The sequence below is a fragment of the Equus asinus genome, chromosome 10 (assembly GCF_041296235.1).
Source record: "Equus asinus isolate D_3611 breed Donkey chromosome 10, EquAss-T2T_v2, whole genome shotgun sequence".
NCBI classification, from domain to species: Eukaryota; Metazoa; Chordata; class Mammalia; order Perissodactyla; family Equidae; genus Equus; species Equus asinus.
This window is the reverse complement of record NC_091799.1, coordinates 10,572,377-10,598,446: the sequence shown is the minus strand read 5'-3', so window position 1 is coordinate 10,598,446 and position 26,070 is coordinate 10,572,377. Positions and strand designations below refer to the sequence as shown.

The window sequence follows — 26,070 nt, the reverse complement described above, 5'->3', positions numbered from 1 at the left end:
CCCTCACCCGAGAGCCCCAGGGAGTGGCAGTGCACACTCAGCCATTTGGGGTCTGATCATGGGGCCCCTGGGCTGCTGCCCTCCTTTATGGCCTGATTGCTTCTCCACGCGGCTGCTATCCCCAAGGACATCTGGGAGGAGGCCCGACAAGTCCTTGCGCAAGGAGTCAGTGCCGGGTCTGTTGACCCTGCTGAGGCAGGGGTGCCATCCCAGTGTGTGGGACAGGGAGGGCACCAGCAGCCACCATCCAGGCCATCTGACGTCAGTGTCCCCATGTGATCTGCCAGCTGAGGTCACACATGAGGTGGCGCACCACCCTCTGCTTCCAAGATCAGGTCCTGCGGCTCTCGCCCCGTGGCCACCAGCTCCCACTCAAACTGAACAGACTTCAGACCTACAGCTGGGAGCCCCTCTCCTGGGACCCTCCCAGTGCACGGCTGCGGGGGACACGCTGTAGGGGGTGGAAGTGGCATGTGGGGAGAGCAGGGCCAGGCACAGCTGAGGCACAGCTGTCCCCGTGGCTCACCATGAGCATGGGTGCTCCTCATCGCGGCTGCCATCCTGTCGTGTGCGCCTTCTGCGAGCTTGCAGGCAGCCTCATGGGAGCCTCTCTAGGCAGGTGTTATCGTGACCACGTTTCACAGATGAGGAAACTGAGGTTCAGGTAAGACAGGTTCCCACGGTCACACAGTCGTAAATTGCAGGCAGAGCCTGGTCTGTACCCTGCCCGGGGGTCTGTGCCATGAGAAGCAGAGCCTCCGGCTCGTCTGCCCCTTTGCCTGGCAGTGCCTGGCCCACACTGCTCAGGACCGTTGTTGATGAATAAATGACCATTGCTTACAAGTGAGTAAGTGAAGGGGTGCACAGGCTGAGTTACAGGAGAAGACGATGTCCCTGGTGGCTAGGGGCCCCCAAGATGGGGCAGGGGTTGCTCCGGGCAGGGCTGAGGCCCAGGAGAAGTGGCCACAGCCTGTACCACTCCACCGGGGCCTCCACCCCAGGGTCTGACCTTCGGTCTAAAGGATCTGGACAGGTGGGAGCCAGCCTGGGCCAGGGGCCTCTCTCCTAGATGCTTTTACAACCGGATGTTCGTCCTCGTCAGCACAGGGTGGGGCTAGCCGAGGGGCCTCAGGTACAGAAGAGGCCAAGCCCCCACTCTCCAGTGAGAGCAGAGTCACCCTGCAGGGCCACCGGCTGATAACCCGGCGAAGTCCCCACCAGGCTGGCCCTCGAGGAGCACTGCCGCTCGGCCCCATTCCCTCTAGCCTGACCATGCCTCTGCCTGGCCACCTTCTGCCCGCCCTGGTCCTGCTCCTGGGTGAGTCATCAGGTCCGGCTCCTGAAGCAGAGGTGCTGGGCCTGCATGGAAGGGGCAGTGCAAGGCCCAGGCTGAGCCCCTGGGGTCCTGGGGTTGCCCCACTGGGGAAGGGGCAAGAGTTCTGCTCTCCCTGGTCCCAGTCCCACCCAGGCCCCAAGGCAGGAGGGCCCTGGAGGCAGATGCTAGTCTGCCACTCTTGGACCAGATGGAGGCTGAGGGGGCCTGGGCCACCCACTGATCCATCCCCTTGGGGAGCACCCTCTTGGAAGCCCCTCCATTTCCCTGCTGGGCTCCTGCTCCCTTCCCCAGGAGGTCTCTCACATTGGGAACCCGTGGTCCCATGCTTGCCCACGTCCCCCATCCTGACGTGCAGCAGCCTCTGGGGCCAGATGTGCTCTGCTTGGCCCTGACAGGGAGCCCCCAGCTGGTAGTTCTCTGTGGGTCTCAGCCCCCCAACTATGGACCCAGCCAACCTCTCTGCCTGATCTCCTGGCCTGAGCCCCAAAGCAGGGTGAACAACGTTTTGGGCTGCCCGGGTAGGAGGGGTTTCTGGGATGTGGGACGGTCCTGGGCAAACCGGGAGGGGAGTCATTCTGCCCCAGGCCACCTGGCTGTCTCTGCTGGCAGCAGGGTTCCCAGGCTGGGCCTGGGTCCCCAACCACTGCAAGACCCCCAGCGAGGCCGTGTGCAACTTCGTGTGTGACTGCAGGGACTGCTCCGATGAGGCCCAGTGCGGTAAGCCAGGGCTGGGACGGATCGGGCAGGGCTAGCCCTCTGCGAGCTGCTCACCTGACTGCCCGCTCTCCCAGGTTACCAGGGGGCTTCACCCACCCTGGGCGCCCCCTTTGTCTGCGACTTTGAGCAGGACTCCTGTGGCTGGCGGGACATCAGCACCTCCGGCTACAGCTGGCTCCGAGACCGGGCAGGAGCTGTGCTGGAGGGTCCAGGGCCACACTCAGACCACACTCTCGGCACCGACCTGGGTGAGGCCTGGGTGGGTCTCCATTGCCACCCCCTTGGCTCTTTGCTTCCTGCCCTGTCTCCTGACCTCTGGGCCCGACAGGCTGGTACATGGCTGTTGGCACGCACCGTGGGAAGGAGGTGTCCACTGCAGCCCTGCGCTCTCCCATCCTGCATGAGGCAGGCCCTGCCTGTGAGCTGAGGCTCTGGTACCACACGGCCTCTGGAGGTGCACACCCAGGCCCTGGGACCCAGGTGGGGGCACCCCAAGGGGAGGGACCAGGAAAGGAAGGGGGACTGCTGCAGAGACTAGGTAGGCACCAAAGGAGGGGCAGGGAGCCTGGGGCAGGGCACAGGCAGCAGGCTGGGGAGCCACCGGGGGCCTAAGCTGCCCCAGGCCCCGCCCACTGCAGATGTGGCTGAGCTGCGCCTGGAGCTGACCCACAGTATGGAGACACTGACCCTGTGGCAGAGCTCAGGGCCCTGGGGCCCAGGCTGGCAGGAGCTGGTGGTGGCCACCGGCCGCATCCGGGGCAACTTCCGAGTGAGCTGGGAGCTGGCCTGGATGGTGGGGGAAGCAGGAAGGGTCTGAGCCCTGACTCAGGTCCTAATGACCCCATTCTCCTCAGGTGACCTTCTCTGCTACCCGAAATGCTACCCACAGGGGCACTGTGGCCTTGGACGACGTGGCCTTCTGGGGCTGTGGACTGCCCAGTAAGGCCCCGTGCCGTGGACCCACACCTGGTGGGCAGGGGGTTGCAGAGCTCCTCGCTGCTCTCTGCCGGCTCCGATGGTCTCGAACCTCTCCCCCAGCTGCCCCTGCCCCTGGGTCTTGGGGCCATGCTGATGGGTTAACCCTCCCCAACTCTAGCCCCCCAGGCGCGCTGCCTCCCGGGCCATCATCATTGCCAGAACAAGGCCTGCGTGGAGCCCCATCAGCTGTGCGACGGGGACGACAACTGTGGGGATGGTTCAGATGAGGACACTCCTCTCTGCAGTGAGCAGTGTCAGGGGCTGCAGAATCATTTAGAGAACACGGGAGGGACTGTCCCTTGGCACAGTCCTTCTCGGGGTGGGGTAGCTAGTGTCCCCCTGGAGCTGGAGCCATGTGGCCTGGGGCCCGGGAAAGAGGCCCAGCTCCAAAGTCTGAGCCCTGCTTCGCACCCTAGGCCACCACATGGCCACTAACTTTGAGACAGGCCTGGGCCTGTGGGACAATTTGGAGGGCTGGGCCCGGAACCACAGCAGCAGTAGCCCCGAGCGCCCCGCCTGGCCACGCCGTGACCACAGCTGGAACAGCGCACAGGGTGAGGCCCCTAGGGACTCCCAGCCACCGCCCAGGCCCACGCCCGGCCACTGCACCCACGGCCCCCCTGGCCCACTCCTGCCGTCTCCCCAGGCTCCTTCCTGGTCTCCGTGGCCGAGCCCAGCGCCCCTGCCATCCTGTCCAGTCCTGAGTTCCAAGCCTCAGGCCCCCACAACTGCTCGGTAAGGCAGGTGAGGGGATGCTGGGCTGCCTGTGCTGGCTGCCCAGGCCCCGGAGCGTCTTCCCTGACCCTGGGTCCCTTCGCAGCTTGTCTTCTATCACTACCTGCACGGCTCTGAGGCTGGCAGCCTCCAGCTGCTCCTGCAGACTGGGGACCCCGGAGCCCCCCAGGCCCCCGTCCTGCTGCGCAGGCGTCATGGGGAGCTGGGGGCCATGTGGGTCCGAGACCGAGTTGACATCCAGAGCAAGCACCCCTTCCGGGTGAGGCCAGCGAGGGCAGCGGTTGGGGCAGAGGTGGGGAGGCTGGGGCATGGGAGAGCAGGGGAAGGGAGCTTAGGGAGCTGGGCGTGGGGCCCAGCCAGGCTGTCTCAGCAGGAAGCTGGCTGGCTTGTCTAGGAGCTGTGGGAGCAGGCCGGGGGAAGGAGGGATCCCTCCTGACGAGTGCAGGGGGTGGTGACGGGAGGAGTATCCAGTGACGGGTGACATACAAGGTGTGGGTCAGCAGGGAGACGGCTCAAGGGAGCAGATTGTGGTGACGACAGAGGGGTGCTGGGGCACCCCCTGAGCCCCCTCTGCCCTCAGATCGTCCTGGCAGGGCAGACAGGGCCGGGGGGCATTGTGGGCCTGGATGACCTCATCCTGTCAGACCACTGCAAACCAGTCCTGGGTGAGCCTGCTGAGCCCCTCCCACCAAGGAGAAGCACAGCCCCTCCCCCCACCCCATCCCCCACTCTCCCCTGACCCCAGTTCTGTCCCCACAGTGGTGTCTGGCCCACCTCCGGGGCTCTGGGCCCCAGTGCCCTGGCCCCAGCCATCCAGCCTGCAGCCCTGGGATTTCTGTGAGCCAGGACATCTCTCCTGTGGGGACCTGTGTGTCCCCCCAGAGCAGCTGTGTGACTTCCAGCAGCAGTGCATGGGGGGCGAGGACGAGCAGGAGTGTGGTGAGGGGCAGTCAGAGCTGGGTGGGAGTCCTCCCTCCTTCCAGACCCTCCCCACTGCAAGAGCTGAGCTGGGTGGGGGTGGGGGCCAGCCCAGTGGTGCAGTGGTTAAGTTAGCACTCTTATGCTTCAGCAGCCCGGGGTTCGTGCGTTCAGATCCCGGGAACAGACCTACACACTGTTCATCAAGGCATGCTGAGGTGGCAACCCACATACAAAGTGCGGGAAGACTCGCCAGATGTTAGCTCAGCGACAGTATTCCTCATACACAAAAAAACAAGAGCTGAGTGGGGGGCCCTGGGGCCATTCAGCACGCTCTGCTGTTGCAGGCACCACGGACTTCGAGACCCCCATGGCTGGGGGTTGGGAGGATGCCAGCGTGGGGCGGCTGCAGTGGGGGCGTCACCTGGCCCAGGAAAGCAGGGTCCCTAGCACCCATGCCAGCGGGGCTGCTGCTGGTGAGGCCGGAGTCCCCCATCCCAGCGGCCTGGAACCTGCCTCTGAACTGCACCCCATAGGGGCCCCTGCTCTGCCTCTCTTCACTAGGGGCTCTGAGTTGGGGGTCTCCAGAAGCAATCAGCTCTGAGTGGCCTTGCTTTTCCCCAGGGCACTTCCTTTCCGTGCAAAGGGCCTGGGGGCAGCTGACGGCGGAGGCCCGGGTTCTCACACCAGCCCTGGGCCCCTCAGGCCCCCGCTGTGAACTCCACATGGCTTACTATTTTCAGAGTCACCCCCAAGGTACCACCATTTCCCTGGACCCTCTACTCAGCCCTGGGGTGGGTGAGAGCTCCCATGGTCTGCCCTGCAGTGGAGGTGTCAGGCCAGACCCACAGTGACCCCCTTGGCAGGCTTCCTGGCGCTGGTCGTGGTGGAGGATGGCAACCGCGAGCTGGTGTGGCAAGTCCCAAGCAGCAGCAGCGGAGGCTGGAAGGTGGACACGGTGCTTCTTGGGGCACGCCACCGGCCCTTCTGGGTGAGGAGGACAGCCGGGGGGGTGTGGTGAACAAAGCTGGCCCTGACTTAACAGCCCCTTCCATCTGCCCCCCATGAAGCTGGAGTTTGTTGGCCTGGTGGACTTGGATGGCCCTGGGCACCAGGGCGCGGGGGTGGACAACCTGATCATGAAGGACTGCAGCCCCACGGTGACCAGCGAGAAAGACACAGGTCCTTCTTGTTGCTCCCAGTCCCCACCCAGGGCTTCCCACCTAGACCACCTGGAGGGGTCCCAGGGAGCCCCCGCTTCAGAGGGCAAGTCTCCCACCCTGTCAGGCAGGACTCGGGAGGGGTGTAGGGCTGGGGCGGAGTGTGCTGACCCCCATGGCCCCACCCCCAGAGATCTCATGTAACTTTGAGCGGGACACATGCGGCTGGCACATCAGCCACCTCACAGACAGTCACTGGCACCGCATGGAGAGCCATGGCCCTGGGTACGACCACACCACAGGCCGAGGTACAGCGGGACGTCCAGACCTGGGGTGCAGCTCTCAGACTGGGGGAACTCCCACACTGCAGGGGGCTCTCAGAGGGGGGTTCTCAGCCTCAAGGGGCTCCCAGACATGGGGGTGAAGGGAGCGAGCTCACACTGGGCCACGCCCTCCTGGAGCCTGGCATCTCTGCAGCTCGGTCCCGCGTCCCTCTGCAGGCTACTTCATGCTCCTCGACCCCACAGACCCCCCAGCCCGGGGCCCTGGTGCCCAGCTGCTCACCCAGCCCCAGGTGCCGGCAGGCTCTCGGGAGTGTCTCTCCTTCTGGTACCACCTTCACGGACCCCAGATCGGTAAGTGACCCTGCGGGGCTTTGAGTTCTGTCTCTCTCGGCCCCTCAGGGACTTTGGAGGGAGCGGGAAGCCATCAGAAGTTGGGACTTGGTCCCCTCCACACCCTGCCCCTCCCCTAGGGACGCTGCGCCTGGTGATGAGACGGGATGGGGAGGTGGACACACACCTGTGGTCACGCTCTGGCACCCATGGCAACCGCTGGCACGAGGCCTGGGCCACCCTCCACCACCAGCTGGACTCTGGCACCAAGTACCAAGTGAGGTGGGGTGCCCAGGTGGTGGGGGCAGGACAAAGCCCCAGCCGGCTAACACCCTCTGTCCCCAGTTGCTGTTCGAGGGCCTCCGGAACGGGTACCACGGCACCATGGCGCTGGATGACGTGGCTGTGCGGCCTGGGCCCTGCTGGGCTCCCAAACGCTGCTCCTTCGAGGACTCAGCCTGTGGCTTCTCCACCAGGGGCCAGGGCCTCTGGATGCGCCAGACCAATGCCACAGGCCACACTGCCTGGGGCCCTCGTGCTGACCACACCACGGAGACGGCTCAGGGTACAGGCCTGGAGAGGGGGCCAAGGGACTGGAGGCAGGGCAGGGGGCTGGGGCAGGCAGGCTGACGCTGGCATCTCCTAGGGCACTACATGGTGGTGGACATGAGCCCACAGGCCCTGCCCCGCGGCCACATAGCCTCCCTGATCTCAGAGGAGCACAGGCCACTGGCCCAGCCTGCCTGCCTGATCTTCTGGTACCACCTGAGCCTCCAAAACCCAGGTGAGGAGCTGCGGGAGGAGAGGCGGAATGGTCCCCACAGGCCCCTGTGCCAAGGCCACTGGGAGCCCAGACCCTGTGCCTGTGCGGGACCCTGAGCAGGCCTTCTTCCCCCACTGCTGCTGATCTGGGCGGGCCGCTTGGCGTGGCAGGCACCCTGCAGGTCCACGTGGAGGAGGCCAGGAGACGCCAGGTGCTCAGCATCAGTGCCCATGGAGGGTTTGCCTGGCGCCTGGGCAGCGTGGATGTACAGGCTGAGCAGGCCTGGAGGGTGAGTGTGCAGGTGGGTCCTTCCTCACCCTCAAAGGCTCCAGACTATGTGAGGCTACTCTGCCCTGTGCCTGCCCAGGTGGTGTTTGAGGCTGTGGCCGCCGGCGTGGAGCACTCCTACATCGCTCTGGACGACCTGCTCCTCCAGGACGGGCCCTGCCCTCGGCCAGGTGGGAGCCCTGCCACCTGGCCCCAGGACCTGCTATGGCTCATGGGTGGTACCAGCTCTGTACTGACCTCAAGACGCCTGGCCTGACCCCTGCTCCCAGCAGTGGTGGTGCCCCAGGGATGGGGGGCCGGGGGCCACACCACTCACCGCACAGGTCCTTGCAGCTTCCTGTGACTTTGAGGCTGGCCTGTGTGGCTGGAGCCACCTGCCCTGGCCCAGCCTGGGCGGATACAGCTGGGATTGGAGCAGTGGAGACACACCCTCCCGCTACCCCCAGCCCAGTGTGGACCACACCCTGGGCACAGAGGCAGGTGGGTCTGAGCTGGGCGAAGGGACCCCAGAGACACACCCAGGGGTACTCGCCCCACCCCAACCAGGGCCAACCGGCTCCGCTCATCCAGGCTCCCATCAGGGTCAGAGGCCCCAAGTCAGGGGGTGGGGGTGCTCCATCTGGTCAGCCAGGCACTCGCCCTCTCTCATCCCCAGGCCACTTTGCTCTCTTTGAAACTGGCGTGCTGGGGCCTGGGGGCCGGGCGGCCTGGCTGCGCAGCCAGCCTCTGCCTCCCACCGCGGTCTCCTGCCTCCGCTTCTGGTACCACATGGGCTTTCCCGAGCACTTCTGTGAGTCAGACCAGCACTGATCGCCTGGGCAGCGGGGGGAGCAGGGCCCAGGGGCAGCCCCGTCACATGCTGGGTCAAGGACCTGACCCACCCTGGCCCCCTACCCTCAGACAAGGGTGAGCTGAGGGTGCTCCTGAGCAGTGCCCAGGGCCAGCTGGTCCTGTGGGGAGCGGGCGGGCACCTGCGGCACCAGTGGCTGGAAAGCCGCCTGGAAGTGGCCAGCACTGAGGAGTTCCAGGTGAGGCCAGGAGACCTCAGAGGCTCAGGCGGGGTTATCCTTCTCCTCGGATCCACACAACCTCTTTTCTCCACCCATCAGATCGTGTTTGAAGCCACGCTGGGTGGCCAGCCAGCCCTGGGGCCCATTGCCCTGGATGACATTGAGTATCTGGCCGGGCAGCGCTGCCAGCTGCCTGCACCCAGCCAGGGTAAGCCCTGCCCAGGGCAGCTGGCCCTGCTCTGGGTCTGGGCCTTAGTCGGGCTTAGTGGCTCGTGGCCTATGTGGCTGCCAGTGGCCCCGTTCCTGGCCTGAGGAGAGCTGCCAAGGCTGAATCCTGTACTGTCCCCTCCCCTCTTGGGTTGGGCCATCCCTTGTGCCTGGTCCCTCAGGAGTCGTGTCAGCTGGCGCTGGCCCCTCCCTGGGCCTCTGCACTCCAGGGTGGGCTGGACCCTGGAGGAGGTGCCGGGTCAGGCCAGACGGCAGCCACCCGTTCCAGTCCTTGGAGCACTCGCTATTGCTGCACGCTGAGGGTGGTCTAGCCTGGGGCCGTGAGTCCCCCAGGTGTGCTGCCAGCAGCTGCCAGCCTGCCAGGTCCCAGCCTCAGCCTGGAGCCTTGTGCTGGCACGAGTGGCACCCTCCTTTGGAGAGTGGACCCCAAAGCCCTCTGCGGGAGCAGGGACCAGCTGGCCCCAGGTGTCCACCTTGGGTGTGGGGCTGACAAGGAGGGCTCGAGTCTCAGAGTCACATGCCCTGTACCCACAGGGGATGCGGCAGTGGCCACATCTCAGGCCACAGTGCCAGCTGTGGTTGGCGGTGCCCTCCTCCTCCTCGTGCTCCTGGTACTGCTGGCACTCGTGGGAAGGCACTGGCTGTGGAAGAAGGGGGACTGTGCCTTTGGGGCCAAGAGGGCAGCTGCAGCCCCAGGCTTTGACAACATTCTCTTCAATGCGGTAGGAGCCCCTGGCTGGGGGCGGTGGGCAGGAGCTGCTGCACCCCGCGCTCAGCCTGATCACGAACAGGAAGCAGTGGGACAGGACCCTCCCAGCTGCCTGCTGCCCGGCCGTCACGAAGCTCCTTCCCTCCCTCTTAGGATGGTGTCATCCTGCCGGTGTCGGTCACCAACGACCAGTAGACGACTCAGAAAGGCCTCAGTTAGTCACAGGAGCCCCCACCGCACCCAGGACGCACCAAGACCCCACGTGCCCCCACCCTGCAGAGACAGCACCTCAGACACGGTCCTCACGCTGACAATAAACGCCCATCAGGGCAGCCCTTCTTGCTGGCTGAGGTCTGTGTATGCACTGCCTGTCAGCGCAAAGTTGGGCTCCTTGGGATCCCGCATCCAACCCAACCTGCCTGAGTGGACATGCTTGGGGGCACCTCCCACATCTCAGTGACTCAAGTGACAGAAAACAGGCGGGCCAAACCAGAAAGGGACAGGGGCTAGAGACGCCAGGATGTACACACAGTAGGACCCCAAGAAGCCACTGCTCCAGACAAGGCAGGCACCCCAACACTTAGACCGGCCCCAGGTTCCCAACCTGTTGGGAATCTGACCCAAGCTGTGTCCAGCCCCAGGTGCAGTGGGTAATTCTGCATCTGATTTAGGACAGAGAAATCCCCACAGACGCAGGGGACAGACTGAGCAGCAGACACTTAACTGGGTCCAAGGTGGCATGGAGCTGCTCTGGTGGGCGGATGCCCTGCCATGTCCACAGTTCCAAATAAAGGTCCCTGTGTCCACCGTCCCACAACAAAGGTCCCCATGTCCACCACCCCATGGTCATTGTCCCCACATCCACCATCCCACAGTAAGGATCCCATGTCCACCATCCCACAGTGAAGGTCCACATTGTCCCTGGAATGACACGTCTCAAAGCAGAGACCACTTGGTGCCCCATACTGCCCCTAAGCAGGTCACTGGAAGGCAAAGCTGAGGTTCCTGCCCCCCTGGCCTCACAGGGTCTGGGGGTGAAGGGGGTCCCCCCAGAGGTGTGCCAAAGTCTCTGGTGCGCCTACACATAAACAGGAGTTGAGTCTTTCTAACCCAGGGAGTGTCCCAGGCCCTCATCTTCCCCAGAGGAAAGTTGGACACCACCCTGCCTGGCCCAGCAGGCCCCACTGGGCATGGCTGTCCTGGGGAGGGGTGACACCTGCACAACCAGGTGCTCTCCTGCCATGCACAGAAAGGCTCCGCCTAGCCACCCTGGCCCACTGGGTTCTTCAGGGAAAGGCATGACCGGGGACTCAGCACCAGGGGAGGGCAGGAGGGGAAGAGTCCAGTGCCAAGAGCCCAGCCAACGCCACTAACTGTCCCTGCCGACAGTGCATGGGAGCCGACCCTGCAGACAGTGACCTTCCTGGCCCCTCAGGCACCCCCAGGGGTCAGTCATGAAAACAATCCCTCCCTCTCCGCCTTGGGCCTGAGGGGAGGAGGACGGGAGGCCAAGGACTCATCACCAGCAGGATGGGCAGCACACATTTATTAGCTTCTCTACAAGCCGGACGAGAGCCGCATCTGCTCTCTTCCGGCCCCACTGCGTGGGGTTGCACCGTGCTGCCCCACCCCGCCCCTGTGTGAGGTGCTCCCACTCAAGAGTCCCCCCGGAAACCACCCCAGGACTGGGCAGACACCAAGGGAGAGGAAGGCAGGGTTTTGCCCCCAAATTTGAGGATGGGGTTAGGGAGAAAGAAATCAGAAGCAGCAAACACTTTGAAGGTTTTGTTTGTTTGTTTGACAGCAGGACGGGTGGGGGGTCCCGGGCTGACGCCCGTGTTTCACTCAGCCACATGAAGAGACCCCTGCTGGCGCTGGTGGTCAAGGGGAACCAGCCAGACGAGATCAGCCGGAACGCACTGATTTCGAGGCTTTGTGTTCATTTCGCCCTTGGCCCCTTCTCGATCGGCTTCCCAATGTCTTTCCCCCGGAGCTTGAGGCCTGAAAGAGCCATCGGCCCACTGACCACCGCGGCCCCCACTCTGGAACTTGAAGGGACAGAGTAGCCCCACGGTATCCCCACCCATTGGCCCTGAGGCAGTAGCGGGCACCCACAGTGCTCCTTCAGCATCAGCTCCCTTCCCCCACCTCTGTCACAGGAAGGAGACGGGGAGGGAGGGAGGAGCACCACCCCACTCTGGGCCAGGATCCCAGATCAGACCCGACCAGGACTGTTGAGAGCCTGCGCCTGCCGATCTTAAAGAGACGAGAGCGGATGTCTGTTCTCAGAACTGAAACTTGGGTGCTCTGGGAGCCCCACACCCTGGGAACCATGAAACCCCACGAAGGGGGCACATGGGAGCAGAATGTAATGCATGACCCATGCCAGGGGGAGAACACTGGTGCTTGAACAGAAGGGTCACTGAGACCGCTGTCCAAAGCTCAGAGGAGGGCACTAGCCAAAGCAAAGGGGGTAGTGGAAAACATTTGAAAGGAGAGGAAGCCAAGACACAAGTCACTTGCGGGAATTTTCTTAAGGCTCTGGAGAATTCCGTGGCCTCAAGGGTGTTCCTGAGCCTCATCCTCATCAACCCCACCCAGAGGGTGGCCACCCTGCACCTGGTCAGGCAGAAGCAGCCGAGACCCAGTGAAGGCCCACAGGACACTCACCGATGGCTCTCTCGATTTTGCCCAGAACCTGGTTATTAGGAATGGCCCGTCCACTCTCATAGTCTGCGATGACCTGGGGCTTTTCGTTGATTTTCTAAAGAAAAGATGTACCTTGTCCACGTCAGTTCAATGAAGAGATGCTGCAAAACTAGACCAAGCCCAGGTTAGACGCCACAGGGAGCTGCCTCCAAGGACAGTGCAGGCCGAGGGCCTTAGGGAACAGCAGCTCTCAGAGGCTCTGGGGTCCGCACACATGCAAGGCCACATCACATGTGAGTGGGTACAGCTGGCCTCACATGGCTTCCCCACAGGCCTTCAGGGTCCCGGGGGCAAGGGCAACTGAAGCCTGAGTCACCAGGCAAGGAGAGCCCACGGCACATGTGCTTTCTGAACACCGGCCTCCCGCCCACCCACCCACCTGCCCTCAACCTAGGGAGGAGGGGACCTGCCAGGCTCACCGTCGCCAGGTCCTTCTGCGTCAGTCCCTTGCTCTGCCGGCCCTGCTGGATCACCTTGCCCACCTCCAGGGTCACCCGGTCATGGTGCAGCTCCTCTGTCTCCCGGTCCAGCTTGGCTGTGTTCTTGGTGATCGAATGCTGTTTGTTTTGGCCAGCGGCCCCTGGACCAGCGTGAGACAAGAGCACAGGAGCAGGTTTGCCACAAGGAAAGCCATTTCAGAACAAGAAGCGGGCCCGACAGGTGCCCTCTGCCCAGGTGATGTGGGAAACCAGGCTGCCCGAGGGATGGGGACTTTCACAGCCCTGAGAGTGTGGAGTCCAGAATCTCCCCCAGTACGGGCAGTGGGGTGAAGGATGCCTCTTGACCTCTGTTGACCACAGCTGCTCTGCTGATCCCAGACTTCAGCTCTGGGGTGGCTTCAGCTGTGGCAGCCACCGCGACACCCTGGGGGGACCCCACGCATCTACAGAGATGAACCCCGACCACACACCCTTGTTTTGCGAGTGGAAACACAAGTACCTACATTTCTTGGAAGTCTCCACATCTTCTCCTCGTCTCTGAGCCGCTAAGATGGCCTAGAAAATTAAAACACTTTTTCTGTTGTGATCAACATCAGCCTTGGCACTGTCTGGTATACACCAATGGAAGCTGCTGTTGGCCAGTCAGCACACTGCTAAGGCCCTGTGCTCTCTGGCCCAGGCATCGGGCTTGGAGATGCCCTCAAGCACTGTGCTACCTGCCCAGCACACAATGGGTGCTGTTTCAGGACCAACACTCAATGCTGGGCTTAAAACTCAAACCTGTCATACAAAGCCCTTCTATGACCAAATATCCAGGCACCTCTCCAGAAACTGCTATGAAGGGAAACAGAAACACCTCCCCTCTTTGCTGTTGAGAAAAACCTGCTAATGGATTCCTTTCAGAAACCCACACTTGGGACCGGCCCAGTCGCATAGTGATTAAGTTTGTGCGCTCTGCTTCAGCAGCCAGGGGTTCTCGGGTTCAGATCCCGGGCACGGACCTACACACTGCTCATTAAGCCAGGCTGTGGCAGCGCCCCACTTATAAAAAGTGGAGGAAGATTGGTACAGCTGTTAGCTCAGAGCCAATCTTCCTCACCAAAAACAAACAAACAAAAAACCCCACACTTGAAATAAGTTTACTTCTCTGCTGCATGCTCCTGCAAACGCAGGATGGAATGCCAATCGCTGCCCTGGTCTCGCCTTCTTCAGTGAATCTGGCTCCTAATAAAAGAGCCTTCAGTCCCGGCCTGCCCCTCCCCTGCCCCGCAACATCACCAAGGAGAGCGATACCCTTTGACCTACAGCTGCCAAATGTTAACATACTTCTTGGTGCTTCTAACACTTCAGAGAAGTGACCTGGGGGACATTCTGCATCTGATATATTCAAAAATAATTTCTATACACATTCGCATGACTCCTAGCTTGTGGCTACTAAGCTTCCTTTGAAAGAAAAGGAGAGTGAACTTGGTCTTCACCGTGCAACTGATAAGCCCAGGGCAGGTCAATGAATGCTGGTCACCAGGGCCACAGCTAGTCCTGGCCCAGACCTGGCACTGTGTCCAAGGTTTGGGCCCAAGGCCGCCTGAGGGTACATCTGAGCAGGACGGGTGACTGAACCACCCCTCCCCCACTTAGGACAGATGGACCCACAGACGAACCTCGGATGGATTAACCGGACTGGGAACCTTCTGCCCCCAACTACCTCTCAGGCCGCTCCTCTACCCTCGTAATATGGGGAAGTAGGGTCCACACGCATGCTGGGTCTTTAGGTTGCCTCCACCCGGGGACTCCCTTCAGCCCCCAAAGCACCTCGGTGGGCTCTGCAGGCAGCATGGGACCGGCCAGGCATCAGCAGACACAGGCAGATGCCGGCAGGTGAGGAGACACTCCGAGCCGGCGCCCACCTCGGCCCGGCCCACCCCGTCCCCGCCCCCACCCCCTACCCACGCCCGTGTCCCACCCCAGGGTTCTCCCCCGACAACCACGCCCCGGTCCCCATCCTCCCCATCCCCAGTGTCCCTGACCACCAGTCCATCTCGTTCCCATCCTCACCATCCTCTTCCTCTAAGACCTCCAGAGGTTGCCTGGGCCTCGCCCCTAGCCTGCGTCATTGGCCAAAGACTGCCCTGACCCTTACGCCTCATCCGACACTGCCCCTGTCCACGCCCCATCCTCCTTTTCGCCCTAGTCCCCCACCACCCGACCCTGTCCCTGCCCCATTCTCCGCCCCGTCCCCAGACCCTTTCTCTGCCTTACCTTCCAACGCCCAGCCTCGTCCTCACGCCAGCCCCGCCCCTGTCCCCGCCCTCTCTTTCTCCGGCCTTTATCCCCCGCCCCCACCGCTGCCCCCAACCCTATGTACACCCAGGACTGTCCCTGCCTGGCCATCTTCCTCGCTGTGGTGCCCTCCCCTCTATCCCTGGCCCCGTCCCCTCACCCTGTCCGCACCCTAGGCCCCTCACCAGTCCCTCGCCCCGCTCCCCTGTCCCCGCCCCCACCCCATCGCCTGGCCCCTTCCCCGCCCCCGTCCCTCTGGCCCCGCCCCCACCCCGGGCCCCGGCCCGCCCCCCCCACCCCGCCCACTGGCTCCTGGCCTCCGCCCGGGTCCCCTGGCCCCGGCCCCGCGTCCGCCCCGCCCGGGCAGCCTGGCCGTCCTGGGTGGCGAGGCCCGCGCGGCGCCCACCTGCTTGGACTTGGCCTGCGCGGCCGTGGGGCCCTTCTTGCGCAGCACCGTCACCGTGTCCCAGTCGCTCTCGGCCATGGCGGGCAGGCGTCTGCGGCGCTCTGTCCGGCGGCTCCGCGGCAGCTGCTCGAGACCCGGCGACGCGACGTCCTCTCGTCACTCGGCCGCTTCCGGCGCCGGCCTCGGCCCCGCCCCCGTCTCCCATTGGCCGACGGCTCTGGGGGCGGGCACTTCCCGCGGCTCGGGGCCAATCCGCGCCCGGCCTGTCCGAGGGGGTCGCCCGGGCGGCGCGCGACGTGGGACGAGTGACGTCGGGGCCGCGGAGGCACCGGGGGCGGGGGGCGGGGGGCGGGGAGAGGGGAGGGGAAGCGGGGAGGAGGGGGCGGGGAGGGGGCGGGGAGGGGGCGGGGCGGGGAGGGAGGATCGAGAGGAGGGAGGGGCTGCGGGGAGGAGGGGGCGCCGGAGGGACAGGAGCCCCGACCCCAGTGGTGGGCACCACGCGGGTTCTGGGCAAACCTGAGGGACCGGCGCCCCCGGCTCTCTCCGTGGGGCCACCCCCGGCTTCCTGGTCGCACCTTGGGGATGGGGATGCACCTGGCCACGTGCGCAAACGGGACGCAAGGGCAATGTGGTCTCAATTTTTCTGCAATTGACTTAGTTTCTGTTTCATGCCTTCGTTTTGCCAGCCTGCAACAATCTGAAGTTCTATTTCCTTGGAGTTGTGCTCGCGTGATGCAAAGATCGGGGCAGGGGTGGCCCCAGGTTTGATGGGGCCAGAAGCGTATCCAATTGGAGGGAAAGCGTATACTCTTTAAGGAAAAAAAGCATAAAATTATAAAAAAATAAAATTATTAAAACAAAATTACAAAAATGACTATTTTGTATAATGTGTTATATTTTGTATAATGTATAAAATGTATACGTTATTTTTCTGTGATATTTTAGTTATTTTATGATAATTTTGTATGATTGGGAAAAGAAGTCAATTGATTATAAATTGATTATAAATTTTAAAAAACTGACAAACACCACAAGCACAAAATTCAGAAAAATAACATTTGTATGAATTAACAAATGCGCCTCTTTAATGCTTTTGCTTACGTTTTTGGCTGTGTTCTCTTTGAATCCTGTATCACGACCTTGCAGAATTGTTTTACGGGAACAAGAGAAAGACGATTCAGACTTCTCTCTGATTCAGACTTTTCTCTTGAATGTGAGATCAAACTTGCATCTGATTGTTATTACTGGCGTTGGTTTGGGTAATACTTGGGGCTTTACTTAGATGTGCCACTGTTTGTAGGATTGCTATAGGTTTATGCTCCACAAACACAGGAATTCTGATAAATACATTCCCCATCCAAAAAGAAAAAAGGTACATGCTGTATTAAATCATGTATGCTGCATGGCGGAATCCGTTCATCAGAGGAGACAACTCTGGTTCTATCCAGGTACGTGGGGAACTGAGTCCTCTGCTTACAATTGTCTTGTGTGATTGGAAGAATTTTGCACAGATTCACTTCTGGTTCCTGCTGCAAACGTTTCTCCTTCACTCCTGCATAATTCCAGTGCTGGGCGTGTTGTGGGTAGTTGGCAGCTGTAGAGGACATCCCTGCCCCAGGACAGACCAGCAAGACTGTGAACCACGTAAAAATATGCCATAAACCCTAACTAAATGCACCCCAACCCAAGTTCTCCTTAGTGCGGTCCCCAAAGTGCCTGTGGTCACTCCACTGGAAGAATGTGATGAAGGAGGAGCACACCTGGAAAGAGACAGTGGTCTTAACCAATTGCAGCTAAAATATCCTGCTCGGCAAACTTAACCAACACTTGGCCACGAGAACCCACCATGAGGCCCTTTCCCAGAGCTGTGACTGGAGCCTGGCAAGAGAAGTTGCACCACCTCTGTGGCGTTGTGTCTGCCCTCGTTCACGTGGGCCTGGAAAGGGGACATCTAGACCTAGGGGTCCTCTGGCCATGCAGGTATCTGCCAGGATAGCCATCATCCCATCTGGCCCTTGGTCGGAAGTCCAGGCCTGCTGCCTATATCTTTGTGGCACCCACTACCACCAGGGCACAGATGACATGAATGTCTGTACTCTCCCCCATTACTCCCTCTCAGGTCACCTGTGCACACCCCCTCCTGGCTCTGAGTCCTCCTGATTTACTCCGGGCCCAGGGGAGGGTTGCCTTGGGGATGGAGCCACAGCAGGTGGCACGGAGAACGAGTCTTGGGAGGCCTGGTGAGCAGTTCCTGTCTCTCCAGAGATGCCACAGCACTGTCGTTTCAGCGACTCCTCTGCCTGTGTTGTTTAAGATAAGCAGCCCACCAGTGTTGTCCATCTATCTTCATGCATGGAGAAAAGGCAATTCCAACGCCTTCTGGAAAACAAAGGAAAAAAACTGGCTATGTCTGTATTCCTAAAATAAAGATATTAATTTGAATATTGTATCCCTGATGAAAAGTCAGCATTAAAAGTTATCAACTAAAAATTATCTGGTAAAATCTAGTGAGTGTGAGACTCTGAATGCCTCAGGAAGGAGGGTTACTCACACGTTTAAGGACTCAACTCTTTGTGACTACAGTGGCAGACCGACTTCAAGGGTTCCCACGACCCCACCTTCTGGTAGTCCACCCCTTGTGTAATCCCTGCCCCCTCTCTGAAAAAATTTTCTTTTATTGTGGTAAAATACACTTAACATAAAAATTACCACCTTAACCATTTTTAAGTCCATGGTTCAGCCATGTTAAGTACACTTATAATGTTGTGAAGCCTTCACCAGTGTCCGTCTCCAGAACTCTTCATTTTGTAAAACTGAAACTCTGTCCCCATTAAACACAAACTCCCCATCCACCTCCCCCTCAGCCATTGGTACCCACCATTCTACTTTCTGTCTCTATCATTCTGACTATTCTAAGAACCTCACACAAGTGGAATCCTATAGTATTTCTTCTTTGATGACTGGCTTATTTCACTCAGCATAATGTCCTCAAGATTCATCCATGTTGTAGCATGTCAGAATTTCCTTCCTTTTTTAAGACTGAATAATATTCCATTGTATGTGTCTATCACATTTTGCTTATCCATTCCTCCATCGACGGACACTTGTGTTGCTTCCACACCTAGCTAGTGTGAATAATGCTGCCATGAACATGGGTATACACATATCTCTTTGAGACTCTGCCTTCAATTCTTTTGGGTCCATACACAGAAGGGGAATTGCTGGATCATACGGTAGTTCTATTTTTAACTTTTTGAGGAACTACCATCTGTCTTGTTGAAGGATATAATATTTTATAAATGTTACTCTCCATTGTCTTTTGACTTCCATTATTTCCAATAAGACGTGAGCTGTCCTTCTTATCCATTTGTATCGTTGTCCCCTGCACGTAATGACTCTCTGACTGCTTTCAAGATCTTCTCTTGATTTTGAGATTTTCCTATTATGTTCCCAAATACACTTTTCTTTGTATTTTTCCTGCTTCGGTTTGCTGAGCTTCTCTGATGTATATATTAATGTTTTTCATCAAGCTGAGAACAGTTCTACTAGTATCCAAGTATTTGTTTCTGTCCCATTCTCTCTCTTTTCTTCTTCTGGGACTCCAATAAATGTACGTAATTCTGTGTGGGAAGCATTCCCCCAATCTAGCTGCCATTGTATTGTGACAAGGTCTGGCAATGGAAGGAGAATCGTGCAAGGCACTTCTCCAGGGAACATAATTCTTTAAGCAGAATCTTTTGTCTTCCTTTCTAAAGCCTATTACTGATTAACGTCTTCCCTCTGTCCTGGAAGCCTTGGAAAAACAGGCAGAACTAGCAATAAACATATCTCAAAGAACAAACAGCAGCCCCCAAGGATGAGGGGGTCTACATTCCGTTAATTATATACTCGCTGCCCTCCTAACTTCTTTGAAGACCCTGAAACTATGTAACCTCTTCCTAAACAATCGATATGTATGCTGCACATCCGGTATGTAGATAACCACCTTTGATGATTACCTTTAGTCACGCACTGCCCCTCATCTATTGTTCCCATGACGACAATAGTTAGACCACCTTGTGTGATTTTTTCCTATATAAGTGTACCCTGTCTCCGAAATAAATTGGACTTGCTTGCAACTGCGTTGAGTCTCACAACAAGCACTTACACTTTCGCCGACGCCGTCTCTCCCGCGGGAACCTGGACTCTGCCGAGGCTGGACTCCCGCAATTCTGCTTGTTGTGTCTCCCAGTTCTTTGTTTCAATCTTTATTCTCCCTGTTCTTCAGATTGGTTACATTCCGTGGTTCTAGCTTCAGGGTCACTCATCCTATTTTTTGCCATTCCCAGTATGATATTAAACCCAAACAGAGAAGTTTTCGTTTCAGATTCTGTACCTGGACTCCATCTCCACTGTAGGAGGTGTTACAGGAGGTGACATCTGGGCTCCGTCTCCACTGCAGAAGGTGTCACTGGTCTGACGCCTCTAGACAGACATCTTCTGAAAAGCAGCCTCTTCAGGCTTCAAGGGGGAGTAAGCCACTGAGGTTTGCATTCAGGGAAGAGCCCTCTGGCCACAGTGTGGAGGACGGAGTGTGTTTGCGGGGCCTAGGCAGTGCTAGGAGGAGTGTGGACAGTGCTTTGGACTGGCCAGGGCAAAAGGAGCGGACAGGGGCTGCAAGGGGCTGAACACCCTCCAGAAGCCAGTGATGTCAGGTTGGATCAACAGACCAATATGCTCTGTGTATTGATTTTTAACTTAGAAGTTATTGGTTATATCCTTTGTCAGTATTTTGATGAATACGACTCTGTAAGTATTGTTCACAGCACATCCACTAATGCGCTATGTTCGTACTTCCTTTCCCACATAAGCTTTTCCTTGTGTCGAAAATTGTCTCTAATTTTTTTCAGTTACTCGCATGTGTTTTTATGTACCCTCATTAATCCGGCCCCAGACTGTTTGTCAGAGCTGTAAATCTCCTCTCAAAGGGGCACACCCATCAGGTGACTGGCAATCCCCGTTTCCTGGGCCTCCTCCTCTGCAGCCGGCTCTCTGCAGCCCAGTCAGGGTAGCTGCCTACAGACCTGGTAACAGACACAGGTCGGCCAGGAACTGCCCTTCAGGGCTGCCCTCTGCCTGTCTTTCCATGAGCTTCTCCTCTCTGCTGGAGCCAATGCCAGCCTCTTCTTTGCTTACTTCCTTACCTTGTTGGACATCTTCCAGTAGCCGTCAGACCAAGAGTATATGGGAGGGAAATATTTGAGATGCAGCATGTTTGAAAATGTCTTTATTCCATCCTCAGGCTGATTGATTGACACTTTGAGCAAGGCATTGTAGGTTGGAACACATTTTCTCTGAGAATTTCAAAGGCATGCTCCACTGCCTTCTAGTTCCTATGTTATCATTGAGTCCCATGTCTTTCTGCTTGTCAGTCCTTTCTATATGATCTTCTTTGTGTGGACTCTCACTCACTTGCTCACTTGCTCTCTCTCTTGGGAACTTTCTAGCATCTTCTACTTGTCCTCTTTCTGAAGTTTCAGGATGATGGACCTGGGGTGGCCTTCCCCTTGTCATTTTCTTAGCCCTCTAGGCCCTCTAAATTTGGAAAACAATGTCCCTCAGTTTGGGGTACTTTCTCATACTATTTCTCTGATAACTTCTTCCCCTTCACTGTTTCCACCTTCTGGAATTTCTATTCCTAAGATTTTAGAACCCCTCATTGAGCCTCGAATGCTCTCCTATTTTCTGTTTTTAAACTCCTTTTCTTTCTGTCCTACTTTTGGGAGATTACCTCAACTTACAACCCTTTTATTGACTTTTTCTTTAATTTGACATCACATTTTTAATTTCTAAGGGCTCCCCGTTACATTCTATAAGCTCCTTTTGTAGCACTGAATTTTATCACATCCTGTTTCACAAATTCTTCTGTCTTTTCCTCTGAGGTTACTAATGTTAGTTCCTTTCACGTTTTCTTCTGGAGCCTGCACCATCCCTCCCCCTCTTTACATCAGTCTTTCTCTTTCACTCAAGTGTTGTTGACCCTTGGCTGTCACGTCGCAGAGGATGGCCCTCGGGAGCCACTTGGAGACTTGGGTACACAGCAGGATTTTCCAGGGTGGGCTCCCCTTCAGGGCAATCAGCTGAGGCAGAGCCATTTCTTCTGAGGGTCCCCAAGAGCAGTATCTGGCTGACCTACTATCTCCTGCCTAGCCTGGCTGCCAGTCCCACGGGAGCCATGGAGAGAACAGAGCCTGGTGTCCCTGAGCCCTTGGATTCATCACCTCCTGCCTGCCATAGGAGCGAGGAAGGGAAGGTCGCCTCGCTGTGCTGGCTGGGGAGGGGATCTGGGGTCCAGCTGTCCTCACACAGACTTCCAGAAAGTAGGGCAGTATTCAGCCCCTCCCCACGGCACAGCCTGCTAGGGCGCCTGGGCCACTGCATCTGCACAGTACAGCATCTGACGGCCCACCTCATCCTGCAACCCAAAGGGTAGATGGTATGTAACAAAATTAACTGAAAGTTCATTTGGTTTCTATTTTTACAATGTGCTAGCAATCCTAAATAACGTCAGTGATAAAGTGCCCCTCCTGGAAGTAACTTTTGTTGGCTTAAGAGCAGCAGTAAGCTTCCTTGCCTCCGTGCACCCGGGAGGCCTGCCCTCCAATACCCACTGCGTCCTACGTGAAAACTCCCCTTTGTTTCTGGCGGAAGCTCCTGAAATTTGGGCACCGCGCGCATTGCCAGCCCTGGTGGAAGTTTGTGTTCCTGTGTTTAAAGGGCAAAACAGGTGACGTTAGCGCAGCCGCTGTGCTTGTTTCAGTCCTGCTGTTCTATACGGCCTCTTGGCGTTTTCAGTCGAACACACAATTTTTCAACTGTAGAAATGCCTGAAAGCCCTCAGGATCGGCTTCCACTAAACAAAGACACAGACGGAATCACAATTCCCGGAATGTCCTGTGAAGTGGAATCATTATGAATCTCTGCGAAAGGCATCCTGTGTTTAAGGTTCTACCTGACTTTGTGTGTCGGTGGCTTCGAGTGAAAGAAAATTACCAAAATTAAAGTTAATTAAAAGTGCTCTTTGACCAACTACGAGCAAAAATAGATGGGCAAATACAGCTGGACTGTCTATAGAACACAACAAGCAGAAAAAGATCAACTGTGACAAAATCACTGTCAAATTTGCAGACATTAAGACTCAAAAACAGAAACGGGACTATGACGTTATCACTCATTACTGTCCAAAATGGATAAGTTGCCATAAATATTCTCTTTGTTTTTGAAAAAATACATTAATGTCATAAAAGTTTTAATCCATCACCTTTGCCTCTTTTGTACTGTTTAAATGTGTTCTCTTTTTTTACTGGCACGATTGTGTGATGAAGCTCGGTGAAAGAACATTTTCGCTACGTGCTTTTCTTTTTAGGGCATCGTCATCACTGAACACACCTTGGTCCTGTGGAGGAGCGGGGTTTAAAAGGATCAGGTGTCCAGTCCTCTGGCCATCAGTGAGGACTGGAAAAGCCTGTGTGCAGGAGGAGAAGCCGTGGGCTGCCATCCCAGCATGGCGAGTGACTGGTCCAGGTCGGGGAGGAGGGCCCCCAGCTTCCGGAGCGCACTGAGAACAACTTCCTCCAGCCCTGGTCAGTTGCAGAAGACAGGGCCACCTAGAATGAGGGCATCAGCAGATGGCCACTGTGAGGAGTGGAGGCCAGCTGGAGAGGGTGGGACTGACAGGGATGGGCCTGGGGTCGGGGGAAGAAGGAAGGACGGGGACAGGGGGTAGGAGCAGGGTCAGAGGTCATAAGTGGGCTGAAGAATGCTGGGATCCAGAACCAGGGGTAGCGCTGACCAGGTAAGAGCCCTGCTATGGATGGCAGCAGTGGTGGGCCTGGGAGTGCCCACTGTGGCAGAATGGAGAGGAGACCCTCGGAGGGTCACCTGGAGCTCCTGGACACGGGGCTGCAGACCTTGGCCAGGTGGTGAATTTGCTGGGTTCCAGTGTGAGCAGAGATATCTCACGGGTTTTGGGTTTGAAGTGAGGAAGTGGGAGCAAGGTCTTCGCAGGGAGCAGGTGGGAGGGAGGGTCAGGGCTGGGGCTGGCGGGCCAGTGCGGCAGCTCCCACTGCGGCCGGCAGAGGGCGCAGGCAGATCTGCTGCTGTGCCAGGAGAGAGTGGGCGGGAGGGCAGACAGTCCACCCCCAAAGGTGGCCCCTGGGACCTGAACTCTGTCTAGACATTCATGCCTTCATCCATCCAAGAACAAGACAGGAACTGGGCTCCGAATGAGGCACAGAGGCCGCTGCCCTGCGGAACCCACTGGTGGGGGAGGACACTGGCACACAAACCAATTCTAGTCACAGGGGGCATGGGGAGGGGAGCCCACCTAACACAGGGCCACCAGGAGAGAGAGCTTCTCTCCCCTGAGACCCTCAGACCTGCAGAGGGACCAGGCCCCACCAAGCGCCTGGGGGAGAGAGGGAGCTGGTGAGGGCCTGGCTGGTGCAGAGGCCCTGGGGCCAGGTCGCCTGGCCAGCGGAGGCTGAGGCTGGCCAGGGCAGCCTGGGTATATTTCACTCTGTGTGTGAGGCCATCTCCTGAGCTTTTGGCTCTGGGGTGTGGGGTGGCACTTGGGTTCTGAGGTTGGCTGAAGGGAGGCAGGTGTTAAATTGAGTAGGGAGTCTCGGCGGAGCTTGTCTATGGGTGGGGGAATTTGGGGTGACCTTTACTTTCTTCTTGGTACTTTTCTGTGTTTTCCAGAGCTCCTGAAGTGACCTCCTGTTGCTTAAAACACAAACATTTTTGAATGGGTAATACGACCAGGTGGTTTTAAAAGTGGGAGATGGTGTACAGTGAGCGTGTCCCCCGCTGTCCCTTTCCCATCACTTCTATTACTTTCTTGTGTATCCTTCCCAAGTCTACAGAGCACATACACGGACAGGAAACCCGGTCCCTCCGCCGTTGCTTAGGGGCAATGTGGTGCTCCGCAGGGCCGCTCACCACTGTGCTTGCTTCACCACGTGTGGGGCTCAGCACAGGCTCACCTTGCTGGCTGGGGCCTCCTGGCTGGGGACCAGCCCAGGGCTGACCCTTCAGACGTGGCTTCACTTCCTCCTCCCTGCGGTTCTGGGATGCCCCGTGAGAGATAAGACTGTCCCCACTGCTGGTGTCAGCAAGTTGCCTGACCCCCTGGCCCCAGAGCAGGGCTGCTGTTCAGATAACCGGGGGCCTCATCACTGTGTCTTTCTCCTTTCCTGGGGGGCTGCCCTGGGGGACGGACTGCGGTGGCTGTGCATTTTTGGGGTGGGGGAAGGCGGGGGGAGCCCCTCCTGGCTGGTGCCGTTTGGGGGAATTCTGGCGCAGAACTGGCAGCTGGGCTTTCTGGAAATGCGTCCATTAGGTGACCAGAGAGTGAGAGTGAAACCGGCTTCTCTCAGGAGCTGCAGCCCCGGGTTGACCTTTGCGTGTCGGACAAATGAGAAGAGGGGTGAACTCCTAGGAGGAGAAGCGGGTCGTATTCGGTGAGGTGGCCCCACCTTAGGAGGGTGGCTCTGCCAAACGCTGGTCCCTCCTCTGGGGATGGCATTGGGCACACGAGGCGCATCCCATGTCTGGGAGCCTGAGTGGGGACCTTCCTGAGTGGTCAGCCTTCCTGCCTCCTGGCCCTACGTGCAAGCTGGTGTCTGTGCTCCCAAAGGCCTGAGTGAGTGAAGGACGTGAGGTGAGGGCCTCTAGGGGAGCAGAGGTGCCTTCAGAAGTGCCCTCCGGGGCACAGATGACACGTGACAAAGGGAAACAAAGGGGAGGGGGCCAGCTGCTTGCCTTTGGGAGCCTTCGGGCAGAGTGCGCGGCCGTGGCAGCTGCCCCAAAGTGGTCTGCAGGTCCAGGGGGCAGCTGACAGGGCCTCTCCTGTCCAGCCAAGCGTGCGAGTTGCAGGTGTCCACTGCAGCATCGGCTGGCCTGCAGCCAGGCCCACGCCTCTCTCTGGGGGGCACTGAGGCCCAGGACAGAGCCTCCAGGCCTGCACCGTCTGTGCCTTCTGCTGCCCCTAGACCCCAGCCCCCTGGGAGAGGGAGGATGATGTGGCCCCTCCCTCGCCTGCTGGGGGCTGTCTCAGGCCCTCCCCGGCCCCTCCCCGCAGTGGGTGTCTCTGCACGCTGAGTTTTGCTTTCTTTTTGGCAGGAAGGAGCCTGAGTGGGAACCCCCGGGCTGCCTGACGATCCGAGTGAGTCACCCCTTCCAGCCTGCCAGGACGGAGCTGTCACCCCTTCCGAGCTGGCAGGCCAGGGGACCCGGGGTGGAGGGGGGGGTGGGTGTCGGCCACTTCCCCCTCAGGGGCACGCCCTGGAGGCTCCCTCTCTGTCTGTCCCCAGTTCTGTATGCCTGGCAGGCCTGTGGTCAGAATCAAATTAAAAAAAAAATGTGTGCTTGAAAATCCTCTGAAAGCAGCAAAGTCTAAAATATGTGGAAGCATTTTCATGTTCAAAGCCTTAGCAAGTACTTTGAGATTGGCCAGTCCTGTCAGTGCCAAGGGCTGGGGCGGCTGCCTTCCTAGGAGCAAGAGATTCGTTCAGGACATCTTTTCTGGACTCAGGGTGGGACTGAGGTGGCCCCAAGCCAGCGCTTCGGCACTGCCCCTGATGCTGGGAGAGAGAGACTTCCTGACACTCCCCGGCAGTCACTGCAGAAGCCAAGTGAACGACTTCCTGACTTTACCCTGAAGGGAGTGGGGTGCGCTGCTGCAGCGAACCTCATCTTTGCAACAAGAACCATTTCCTGCTGGGCTGCTGGGGGGTTCAC

The 26,070-nt window shown here is 58.5% G+C and overlaps 2 protein-coding genes across 7 annotated transcripts; one reads left to right on the top strand and one right to left on the bottom strand.

Moving 5' to 3' along the window:
* The first annotated feature begins 18 nt into the window (after positions 1 to 18).
* On the top strand, positions 19 to 11,088 carry MAMDC4 (MAM domain containing 4). Of its 6 annotated transcripts, XM_070518326.1 has the most exons (30): positions 19 to 1,318; positions 1,946 to 2,053; positions 2,128 to 2,301; positions 2,382 to 2,507; positions 2,692 to 2,822; positions 2,908 to 2,992; positions 3,150 to 3,275; positions 3,448 to 3,585; positions 3,678 to 3,766; positions 3,852 to 4,025; positions 4,347 to 4,431; positions 4,526 to 4,705; positions 5,032 to 5,160; positions 5,309 to 5,440; positions 5,551 to 5,675; positions 5,755 to 5,866; positions 6,036 to 6,152; positions 6,345 to 6,479; positions 6,599 to 6,735; positions 6,804 to 7,023; positions 7,105 to 7,242; positions 7,392 to 7,510; positions 7,589 to 7,679; positions 7,843 to 7,989; positions 8,165 to 8,299; positions 8,410 to 8,537; positions 8,619 to 8,727; positions 8,991 to 9,014; positions 9,315 to 9,469; positions 9,610 to 11,088. In XM_070518326.1, exons 1-30 carry the CDS (start codon positions 1,273 to 1,275, stop codon positions 9,649 to 9,651), a joined length of 3,657 nt encoding a protein of 1,218 aa, XP_070374427.1. In that variant the 5' UTR covers positions 19 to 1,272; the 3' UTR covers positions 9,652 to 11,088. The 6 variants fall into 6 exon arrangements, with proteins under 6 accessions (XP_070374427.1, XP_070374426.1, XP_070374423.1 ...); XM_070518325.1 differs by lacking the exons at positions 19 to 1,318; positions 1,946 to 2,053; positions 2,128 to 2,301; positions 2,382 to 2,507; positions 8,991 to 9,014 and having other exon boundaries at positions 2,576 to 2,822; positions 9,282 to 9,469; XM_070518322.1 differs by lacking the exons at positions 19 to 1,318; positions 1,946 to 2,053; positions 2,128 to 2,301; positions 2,382 to 2,507; positions 8,991 to 9,014 and having other exon boundaries at positions 2,576 to 2,822; positions 8,410 to 8,727; positions 9,282 to 9,469.
* A 140-nt stretch (positions 11,089 to 11,228) lies between these two features.
* On the bottom strand, positions 11,229 to 15,534 carry EDF1 (endothelial differentiation related factor 1). The gene is made up of 5 exons (XM_044778342.2): positions 15,292 to 15,534; positions 13,109 to 13,160; positions 12,585 to 12,745; positions 12,127 to 12,220; positions 11,229 to 11,457 (listed from the first exon to the last, which is right to left on the bottom strand). The coding sequence occupies exons 1-5, from the start codon at positions 15,367 to 15,369 to the stop codon at positions 11,396 to 11,398; spliced, it is 447 nt and encodes a 148-aa protein (XP_044634277.1). The 5' UTR covers positions 15,370 to 15,534; the 3' UTR covers positions 11,229 to 11,395.
* Between the last annotated feature and the right edge of the window lie 10,536 nt (positions 15,535 to 26,070).

Bases quoted from the DNA above. Each gene is read 5' to 3' on its own strand.
- EDF1 (XM_044778342.2), bottom strand. From the start codon at position 15,369: ATGGCCGAGAGCGACTGGGACACGGTGACGGTGCTGCGCAAGAAGGGC. The intron at 13,161-15,291 runs GTGGGCGCCGCG...TTAATTTTCTAG, and splicing joins CGCAGGCCAAGTCCAAGCAG to GCCATCTTAGCGGCTCAGAG. The intron at 12,746-13,108 runs GTAGGTACTTGT...ACGCTGGTCCAG, and splicing joins TGTGGAGACTTCCAAGAAAT to GGGCCGCTGGCCAAAACAAA.
- MAMDC4 (XM_070518326.1), top strand. From the start codon at position 1,273: ATGCCTCTGCCTGGCCACCTTCTGCCCGCCCTGGTCCTGCTCCTGG. The intron at 2,302-2,381 runs GTGAGGCCTGGG...TGGGCCCGACAG, and splicing joins CACTCTCGGCACCGACCTGG to GCTGGTACATGGCTGTTGGC. The intron at 2,508-2,691 runs GTGCACACCCAG...CGCCCACTGCAG, and splicing joins GTACCACACGGCCTCTGGAG to ATGTGGCTGAGCTGCGCCTG.